At 33.4% G+C, this 11,439-nt stretch overlaps 1 protein-coding gene across 1 annotated transcript; it reads left to right on the top strand.

Annotated features, from left to right (window-relative positions):
• On the top strand, window positions 3,356-9,674 carry LOC109333235 (AT-rich interactive domain-containing protein 2-like). Its single transcript, XM_019568601.1, has 2 exons — window positions 3,356-4,938; window positions 8,240-9,674. Exons 1-2 carry the CDS (start codon window positions 3,844-3,846, stop codon window positions 9,113-9,115), a joined length of 1,971 nt encoding a protein of 656 aa, XP_019424146.1. The 5' UTR covers window positions 3,356-3,843; the 3' UTR covers window positions 9,116-9,674.

The raw sequence follows: 11,439 nt of genomic DNA on the forward strand, positions 1-11,439 counted from the left end.
TGATCCTCTTGGACATCACGAGGCTTCATGGTGGAACATACAATGTGTAACTCCTTAACATGCTTATGAGGACATTCACCTGTAAGTCCATGAAACTTAGGCAACAAATATATTAGTCCAGTTTTGAGCACATATGGCACATCCTCATTGGGATACTGGATGCACAAGCTTTCATATGTGAAATCAGGTGCAGCCAACTCCCTTATTGTCCTCTCACGTGGGATTGGAGGTGGTTCAGCCATATTTTCAGAGTATGCAACAGAATGCACAGAAACAACAGAATGCACAGAAACAACAGAATCAGTATCACTATCAGGTAGATTAACACTAAGATGAAAAGACTCACTATCTAAAGTTAAATTCCTAACTTGTCTAACCAAACTATGAAATGTTCTATCAATTTCAGGATTTATTGGATGCAAAGAGTTAGGATTTGCCCTAATCATGCACTAAATGCAACAATAAGAAACATGTAGGGCAGTAAGGGAAATACATGTTAAGTTTCAGTAATCAAACCAAAACTTTGCATCAATAAAATCCTAATACCATATGAAACATACACAAAGTTTCAGGACAAAACTCAAAGCCTAACTAATTTAATTAAATGCAACAAAATCAAAACAATTGGAAAAATAAACTTGTAAAATAAAAAAGAAATAGTAAACATACTTTTTTTTTGGATTTTCAGGTGGGATTCTACAGACGCAGTGTGTAGATAAAGAATCGTTGGATTTTTCTACCCCAAATGTATATATAATATGTCCAGTTCTGATCAACGATTCCAAAGTTATGCCAAAAATAGAAAATCAACAATAAAACTAGTCACTATTTGTTTGTATCTCACAACCAGCAGCAAAGTGATTGACTATGATGCATTCAGTTTCAATATGTGATGAAAGAAGTGTGGAAACAAAGTTTCATGCAAAAATTCCAACCACAACTATATTAACCAACATACACCCGAATCAACCAACATGCAAATAACTAAACAAGACAACAAACAACAAACATTGAATGCTACAGGTAGATTTTGAAACCCAAACAAAATGGTTATTCTAAGACACACACTAAACTATACTAAGAACCTTTGAAAAGAACCGATAATCCCCGACAACTGCGCCAAATTTGATCGAGGCCGTACCTGATACAAATAATATAACAATTAAAAACTGCAGTAATAGGAAGTGACTCCTAGGTCATTCCCTAGGATTATCATTCGAGCAAAGCTTCAAACACCTTATACTCACACACACACAAGGGGGGTTTTGTTGTTGGAAAGTATGAACATAAATCAAATTCAGAAACAGTACTTAAACAATGTAATAAAACTGCTAAATCCCTTTGGTTCTTTTGTTCACAACTCAATCCTCGGTTTCAAAAGATTATTTTTAGATTCCAACCATTAACTTCCGAATTTGTTGAGAATCAATTAACTAAGCGAAAATCAATTCAAAGTTCCAGAACCTAAACCTCTAACTAGGCGAAATCAGTATAAGTATGAAACGATTAACAAATTTACACGAACTAAGCATTCATGCACTAGAGAGAGTAAATCAACTAAGCGAAGATAAACTCATAAATCACTTTCTAACAGAAAAGAAATCAACAATAAAGAAATCAAAAATGCATTAATAACAAAACCTCAAGAGTTGTGATACAATACCAAAGGAATTTAGTCTACAAGTTTAGCCTTCCATTGAGTGGAAGAAAGAAACTGAAAATGAAGATGAATGAAAACCGAAAATGAAGAACATGTGAAACCCTAGCAGAGCAAAAGAGGAGAAAACAAAATTCTAAAATGAGTGAAATGTGTAGAGTGAATGTGGAATTCGAGTTCCCTCATTTTCAAATAGTAAAATTGAAAATGGGCCCTAAACAATGGGCACAAAACTAAAACCGAATTTACAAATAAAACTCCCAAAATAAAAATACAATCTTCACTTCAACACATATCCTTCACTTCCATAATGCCAAAAATGCTATTGGTGTCAAATATGATCTGAAAATGATATTAGATTTAATCAGGCTAAATAATCCCAAATTAACTCATTTTAGGAATATTAGTCCAATAAAGTCTAAAACATTAAACCATGCCAAACAAAGTCCATTAGGCACCAAGAGTCATCAATCATGCTAAATTAAGGTTATGAATAGTGTGTAATATATTGTTCATCATAGACCAAATCTATAGTAATGTTAGTCTGATCGAGGATAAAAGAAACACCGCTCGAAATGATGAAAATATATATCTTTGAGTACATTTCATTGCACCTATATAAATTGAGGGAGCTATCTATAATAGATATTTACTTACTCATGTACACTTTCACTCAACTTTATCTAAAGCAGACACTTATACTAACTTGAAAATCATAGTCTCTTTTCAAGTACTCACCCAAGGCAGTCCAAGCCATACTCTTGTCCAAATACAAGAGAGAGATCCATATTTTGACCAATCTCTTCCAAACCAAAGAACAAATTGTAAATAATATAATTATCACAGTTAACCGTTAGGACAAATATGTAATAAAAAAAGGTTAGGGAATGAAGTTGGAAACACATAAAGTCGTAGGACAATGAGAATTATTTTGCCAATATTTTTACGCATTCATCCAAGTATAGATTGTCACCTCCTTAAATGATAATTGGAGACTAATTCATTTTGAGATGTACAAACTATTAAAGTGAGATTTTCCTCTATATGATATATAGTTGGTTGATAATTAAAATAATTTTTTATAATAAAATTTTATCAAAACTAATCATAATGTTACAGTAACTTATAACTGTTATAAGTTTTATTATATTATTATATATCACGTTTTTATGTTAACTAGATATATTATCTCATCTTATGAAGAAGAAACTAAATTTTATTGAATGCATAATTATCTCTTCTACATATTCAACAACAACTTTATACTACTAAATCAATTCATTCTTGTTTTATACAACAAAATTGGTTTAACTCTAAACGTAATATAAAATATATATAAGTTAAGTTTAATGAACTTAAACTTGATCGAATTAATTGCATGAGTCTTTAGAGGCCATCAGACTAGGCCAGACCACAAGTACCTTCATCTTAAGCCGTAACTCATTAAGATCAAACTTAAGGCGATTAATTTAAAACAAGTTTATAGATGAAGATATCTCATTTAGTCGGGTCAAACTACAAGTACATTCATCCTAAGCCCTAGCTCTTTAACGTCAAACTTAACCTAACTAATTTGAAACAAACCTTTAAATCGAGATAAATCATTCAGTCGAGCCAAACAAGGTACGAGTTGTTAAAGATTAACATTAAGAAGACTTGGGTGTTTGTGAGTTTTTTTATGTTATTTCTTTAAGAAGGTTAAGGTTAGAAAAATCCCAAGGGCTTTTTTCCCCATCATTTCCAACCTTAAGCCTTGCTCTTGTAAATCATCCCTAAGCTGCTTCTGCAACTATTCTCTTCTTCTTCTCCATTTCCACCATTCAAATCTAAGCTTCAGTTTTTGTCACTTTTCATCTGATCAATGCTCAATTTTCTCAGGTTCTCTCTTCGATCTTCGTTCCTCTCTCTTTTCTTCACATTCAATATAGTTCTGTGATGGCTCAGTACTGAACTATATGATTTGATCATGAGGTAAATCTTACAACAAAACCGTAAAAAAATCACACCCCTTTATACCCTTTTGCCAAATTTGTTGACCCAAATCACTGTATCATTAGTTTGTTGTATATCTGTTGATTCTGTTTTGTACCATTAACATTTAGAAAATGAAAAGCTAGGTTTTTTTTTCATTGATTTTTTCGCCGAAGTATCAATCACTGAAGAAGGTAGTTGAAGTTAATTGGAGGATGATCTCAAATAGTTCATCCTTTGATTGCCTTGGACTTGAAGGTGTTGGTAAAAACAATGATAATCTTGTAAAAGATCATGTTGGTATTGCTGAAAGTGACAATGTGAGACAAAAGAACTTGTTTTGTCAGCTTTTAAAGGTTTACCGAGAGGTGAATTCCTCCGGAGGAATTGTTCGGCCTGTGTCGGTTTTGCTCGGGGATGGTCAAGTGCTGGATTTGTACAAATTGTTTTCCCTTGTCAAGGAAAGAGGTGGGTATGCCGCGGTGTCGAGAAAAGGGTCGTGGGGCTTTGTGACGAAGGAATTAGGTTTGGACCTTGAAGTTTTGGCTTCAGTGAAACTTGCTTATGATAAGTATCTGAATGATTTCGAAGCATGGCTCAAGAAGACTTTTGAAGAGAAAATTATAAAAAATAGGAATCATGGATATGGTTGGAGTTTTAACCCGTTTCCAATGGAGATAGAGAAAGAGTTGAGTGTCCTATTGTGTCTTGATCTAAAGGAGAAAGATGACGAACTCGATATAAAGGAGAAAGATGATGAACTCGATATAAAGGAGAAAGACGATCAACGTGATATGAAGGAGAAAGACGACAAACTCGGTATAAAGGAGAAAGACGGTGAACTCGATATAAAGGAGAAAGATGATGAACTTGATATAAAGGATGGCGACAATGAAATTGAGTTAAAATCAAAGAAAATTAGAAGGTTCATTGATTTATTGGTTAACCACAAGAATGAGACAGAATTGTTGGACATCAATAATCAAAATAACATATGTGAGGATGTCCATGTTGATGGAAACGAAAAATTATGCAGCGGTGATAAGCATGATCTTGCTACCTTGGATAAGGAAGATGTTGAGAAGGAATATAATAATCGCAAGCGCAAGCGGGAATCATTGTGTGGAATGCTAAACTGGATGAAGCATATTGCAAAGCATCCTTTGGTTCCTGTAACTCCACCTTTACCAAAACCATCGAAGTGGAAGGAATATAAAGGTGATAACCTTTTTTCCATGTTACTAAGGGCAAGAGAGGTTCTATTGTTGAAACAGTGTGTAGAACCAAATGGTGGACCGGCTTCTTTGCAGGTATAACTTTAATTCACGTGATGATTTTATTTATACGATTTTTTCCCTTTTTCATGTTGTTTCATATCCTGAAGCATATCAGTACATTTCACTTGAATGAGTAGTTATTGTTGTATTTTATATATGTCAAGTATTATGGTATGTCTAATTCTGCTTGTGATATGTATATGATCTCAACGCGTTAGTTTCTTTCTTATATTAGTTATCGTACAATCCAAAATGTTAGCGCGCAAACTCTGCTGGGCCCAAATTTGCATTTTGAATTTGTACCAAACATTAATTTGCATTTTGAATCTTTGCACTTCATAATGAGAAAGATATCATGGCCAAACATTTAAACAAGAATTATTTATTTTTTCATTTTTATCAACTTATAAGAAAATAATTATTTGTGTTTCGAAGTTTCTATTAAGAACCTTAAATGCATTAACCAATGGCTAGCTTGCTAGCCTTGTGACGTGTTGGTCACGGGTTCTAGTCATGGAAATAATCATTCCGTTCATGGGGTTAAGGTTGCATGCCTATGACCTTCCCAAAACCTAATATTGTGTGAATCTCGTGCAATAAGAACTTAGAGTTGAGGGCAGGGATGGAAATTTCATAGGTTTCCTTTAAAACAACTTTAAATCAAATCTTTAGTACTAGGTCTGTGTTTCCCATATACAAAGTCAAGTAAAAAAGGGGGCTGACGTACCAAGTACGAATAGTAAACGGGCTGGATCCAGGTTTAAGCTAACCTTACCATAGTTACCCGAAACACGATTTTGTAAAGGTACATGACTCATCACCTTTTCTAATTATATTACAAGCTTTTCTTTGCAGCAAATCTGGTATGCAATTCACTATACGGTGAATCCAATACATGATTTTTAGAGTTATTGAGCAAATCCGATAACTATGCTAGCAACGCTAAAGTGAACTTCAGCTATCTGTATTATTCAATCAAACATTATTTGTCAACCCATCGAGCCTTTTTTTATAAGATATATGCTTTAGAATTTACATTATTAGAATATTTACTTAATAAATTACAACATTTAATGAAGAAAGAAACGTAATTGATCATTTACTGTTGACATAAATTGCTTTCGGAACTTGTTGTCTTGAAGCGTGTTTGATTTTCACATGTATAATCTATGGTGGGGGCAGAGGATTGGTTGGTACAATATGACCGTTACTTATTTGAACCTGCCACTCTGTGCATGATTCTGTTATTTTCAATTTTACGTAATGAATATTTGAACTTTCTGCGCCAGTGCTTGCTAAGTCTATCTACCAGTGCACATACTTTGGATTAATAACATAGGTACATTGTGAGCTTTTGATTTTCGGTTGGTTTTTATTAAATGATTAAACTAATAGGATTAGGGTAACAATTTAATTAAAGGTTAGGAATTTATTGTCAGGCTTTATAAATTTGACCTTTTTAGTGAATGAGTTAAACAGCTAGTGTTATATGGTTTACCCTGTAAAGAAATCAGTAGTGTCTGGGTTTTGTTATCTTATCTGTGGTATTTTACATGGCTTACTGACATGTTTGAGTGTAAAGAAAGTACGACTAGTTTAGAATGACAATTAGTAGATGTTCATGTAGCATAATAATTTTTGTTTTCAGGATAAGTGAATAAATGTATTATGAAAACTATCTCCGAGAATAATATGAGATTTTGCCAATGCTAAATCTCTGACATTATTTCATGAGATTTTGTTTCTAATGTTTGTCATAGTAAGGATATTTTTTATTTGGTTCAGCATTGATATGTTTTATGCTTTAATTGCTTGGATCATAAATTTGGATCCAGTAATGGACCTACACTGATGGAGTTAAAGAAGCCCAAAACTAACTTCATTTATTTATTTGATTTTTCGGGAGGGAGGGGTATTGCTTTACTTTATCTTCTTACGGTCTTAGTCCTTTTTGTTGTAGTTCCTTACCAAGCTTCTTGCTGTCACGAAGAAAAACTTTAAAGAGCAACACCGACTTGACTACTCAAGCTCCTGTAGTTTCCATGCTGCATTGAATGGTTTTCCTTTACATCAAGTTGTATGGGATCCTGGGTTGGATGGACTGCTCTTTCCAACCCTACATAGAGTGTGGGTTCCACATCGATTAGGTGCGAGATGCAAGACTTAGAATTTATGTTTGAGGGAATGAATGGTGAATGAGTTATGGACGGATGCTTTGGAATGAAAGTTTAGCAAGATGCACACTAGCTCTGGTTTGGAGGTGAAAATTAGAGATCATATCTTATCACAAATCACACAATTTAGGTATCTATAGATATATCATAGAAAGTGAATCAGTAATAGATGTAGAAAGGTTGATCATGTGGAGGATAGTCGAATAAATTGAGGCAGTGGGAAACTAAGAATACTTTTAGAACAATATTAAGAAAGAATTAGATCCGAAGGACCTTTTAATGACTTAGTTTCTGAGCACAAATAAGTCGTTTGATTCATGTTCTCAACTTACTTGTAAAAGGCTATATAGGTAACTTGAAACTCCGCTACATATCAAATGTAGAGTGTCCACTTGATATGTTTAGATGGCAGCTGGTGAGTATTAGCTCATTTGGCATCCAGGTCCCCTTGGAGTCTAAATTCCCACATCCTGCCTCCCCGAGTTCGGATGGGATTCACAGCTTACATTATTGATGGCATCAACTTAACTTTTTGTGTGCATCAGAGCTAACATAATTTATTTAACCCATTTTAAGAGGAGATATTGGTTAGGTAATTAGTGCTGTAGCATTTTTCTTTAGTTATGTGCATATTGCTTTTAGCTTACATAGTAGTGTGTATAACTAACCACATTTGATTTATCTCATCATCTGATCATTGCATAACGTCTAACGTAATATCATTACCATAGTGAAGTGTGTATGTGGCTCGGGTTTCTTATGATTGTTGCCTTTACTTGGCTACATTGTATATAGATTGGTGTTTTTTATTTTGTTTATTAATTTCCTGTAACACAGTTCAAGTACATATATTACATTTGTTGTTTTAATTTAAAGATTTTTACCTCCCCTATCTGTCAAAATCCATAAAATTGACCAAATTAATAGAATAGTAAGTAGTAACTTGAAATGCATGGGGCCAGATTGTACTTAGTCTTAATAGTTTCACATATCCTTGATTATATTCTGCAAAGTATCACTATCGTTGTTATTGATTTGATATTGAAATATTGATAAATGCTTCTTCTAGAAAACAATATCTTGTGATTAAATTTATTTAACTTGGTGCTATGTGGAACAAATCTATACTATAGGATTTCATGGAATCATATATTTTGCAGAATCAGAAGATGCATCCTTCCATGTATGAGGATGAAGTTGCTCGTGATCACCATTCTACAGCAAGGTTGAAATGTAGTGGAAGGCATGCTACCTCTGTTAAGTCTCGCTTGTGCTCTTGTTGCAATTCGCGTTCTGCCGATGAAAATAGATTGACTACTTCTGTCAACAAGGAGGCAGAAAAATGTCCCCCAAAGGAAACTGCAAAAGTAGATTTGTTGACTGCAAAGATAATGGCAAAAAAGTCTGGTGATACGGTTTGCGAAAAAGGGAATGTTTCTATTGGTCCTCGTTACCAAGCAGAAGTCCCAGAATGGACTGGTGTAGTTTCTGAGAGTGACTCTAAATGGATAGGCACACAAGTATGGCCTCCGCCGGAACAGGACTTGGAACCTGCTACTGAAACATACTTTAATGGGAGAGAAAGAGAAGATAAGTGTAGCTGCGAAGTTATAGGTTCTGTTCAGTGTCATAGATTTCATATTGCTGAAAATAGGTTGAAATTGAAGCTTGAATTGGGACCTTTATTTTACCATTGGGGATTTGATCGTATGGGTGAGGAAGTTTCACTTCAATGGATAACTGAAGAAGAAAAGAAATTTAAGGATTTGTTGAGATCACATGCTCCTATTTGGAACAACACATCCATATACTTTCCAAAGAAGAAAAGAAGAAACTTGGTGAACTATTATTTCAATGAATATGTTATCCAACTAAGAAGCTATCAGAATCGCGTGACTCCGAATAATGTTGACAGTGATGATGATGAAGCAGAATTTGGATCTTTTGGTCATGGTTTTGGGATGGAAGCTCTCATGGTAGATGACGTTTTGCAGGAGTGTTCAGTGAATAAGCAGTGCACCGATTTCGAGTACTAGATAAAATTGGAGTAAAATTTTGATATTCTAATCTCTCTTCCTCTGTGATCATTAGTGAATGCATTTCCTACACTATGAAATTTTGGTATAGCATAAAGGAAGAGAGAAAAGAACACAGGTTTGAAGCAACTATGCATGTGTTATTGGAGATGGTTATGTAGCAGTTTTAGTCCAATGCTTCATGGAGGTTGCACTTTAGTGCTCTAAAACTAGTTGTTTAGTCTGAGATTTGCATGAACCTTCAAATTGATGTTTTTACTTAGTTTTTTGTACATTACATTTACAAATTTTATTTGTGGCATGTCCTGACTTTAGAACATTTTAATCTTGGGATAGGATAGCTTTTACTCCCCTTAATGTTTTTTCTAGAAGAAACTTACCAACTTCAGTACATTAGAGTATTTTTTATTTTGGTAGAAATGTTTTAAGTTTTTGCACATTAGTTTTTCTCTCATGATTCTGTGGTTTATATTGGAAGTATGAATCCTTTTATCTTGAGTGTGTAAGGTTAGAGAGAAAAATAACATTCATCTATTAATTGTATCATGTTTAAATTTTCTGTAGGAAGGTGTGTAAGTTCATGTATAATTAGTAATGAGTAAAGATATAAGTTGTTTTGAAATGTGACTACTTAGAAGGGCTTGAACTTGATTTTGCAAATCCTTAGTAATAAGTTTTTTTTGGTATAACCAAGGGTATTCTTCTCCATTTGGGTAAGAAACTAATTTCTTTCAAAAAGTGTGATTGTTCCTCCTAATGAGTGTCGTTCCCCTTGTGAGAGCTTTGGTTGTTTCACCATGAAATGTGGTTTTGTTAGCCACGGTCAAAGAGTGAGTGAAGGTGGAGTTTGACCAATATAGTCTTGATTAAATGTACCAGCTCCTTACATTTGTTCTTTTCAATGGACATTTCTATTTTCTAAACTCTTTTTTTCTTACCCAGTTCCTTATTTGCAACATTTTCTTATTAGAAGTTATCTATTTGATGGACTACATAGTTATATTCTGTTTTGCTTAAATTATATATTGTTAACCAATTGGTCAATTAAATTACCAAATTGGATTGTCGTATATAATTATAAAAGATTTTCAAATCTATAAGGACTTGTTTGATAATTGAATGGTTTGTTTGATTATACTATTAAACTAAAACTTGAATTACTGAGACTAATGGAATGAAGATATTGTGATTAAACATTATTATTCACTATCATACACGCTTGACTCAACAACATTTATTCATTTAGCTATGATTCTTTCACAATAATAGGGTCTCTATCGTACCAAAAGCTAATGTATTAGTCAATTTAGTAGCTCATGAAATAAAGCTCTATGTCTAGCAACTTTACTCATAAGATGAAGAACCATGATTCACAAAATACACCTCTATGTCTAGCAAGTAGCAACTATGCTTGTGAAATGGAGTTTTAATGCAATACCTAAAATGTATTAATTATCAATGTCTTGATCATATTGGTAGCTTATTAATATAATTTTATGTCTAGCAACTATACTAACAAGATGAAGATTTGTGAACCACTAACATACCTATATGTTAATATGCCTAAAAAAAGTGGATATTTTATGAAATAATTTTTGGGCCTATAAAAGGTGGGATTTGTGCTTGTGGAAATTATCGAGTTATCGGGGATAAGAAAGACGATAAACAATTTTGTGAACAATGCAGAATAGAATTTGTTGATTCTCGAATATATAGATATAAAATGGTCTATATAAAACTGGCATGCCCTGTAACCCATGTGTAATATTTGAAATGTTTCACACTTCGGAATGCAACCATTCTTATAGAGAGGTGCTTTTACATCTTCTTAAACTGAAATTGGTTGGGGAGAGAAAAATGTTCCCTTTTTAGGGTACTCCAAGGAACAACTCCAGTAGAGATGGCATGAGGCCTGTAGCTTAGAGGATTAAAGCATATGACTATGAACCACAGTGTCGGGGTTCGAATCCCTCCTCACCTACAACCAGCCAAAAAGGGAACTTCCCTTCCATATGAGGGTAGAAAAATCATGATTTATTGTTTTATTTAAAAAATAAAACACAATTTTTTTTTGTAAATGGTGGATATTTTAAAATAAATATAGTATACACTGATCTTTGAATCCACATATTTTTTGTTTGTTTTATGTTAACAAATTTTAGAGTTATTTAGTTTTCATATGACTCTATGTCTATGATGAGTAATATATTACACACTATTCATAACCTTAATTTAGCATGATTGATGATTCTTGGTACCTAATTGACTTTGTTTCACATGCTTTAATGTTTTAGACTTTATTGGACTAATATTCCTAAAATGAA

This window comes from Lupinus angustifolius, chromosome LG18 (assembly GCF_001865875.1).
Source record: "Lupinus angustifolius cultivar Tanjil chromosome LG18, LupAngTanjil_v1.0, whole genome shotgun sequence".
NCBI classification, from domain to species: domain Eukaryota; kingdom Viridiplantae; phylum Streptophyta; class Magnoliopsida; order Fabales; family Fabaceae; genus Lupinus; species Lupinus angustifolius.

Coding starts and splice junctions, on each gene's coding strand:
- LOC109333235 (XM_019568601.1), top strand. CDS start 3,844: ATGATCTCAAATAGTTCATCCTTTGATTGCCTTGGACTTGAAGGTGTT. Junction 4,939..8,239: donor GTGGACCGGCTTCTTTGCAG/GTATAACTTTAA, acceptor TATATTTTGCAG/AATCAGAAGATGCATCCTTC.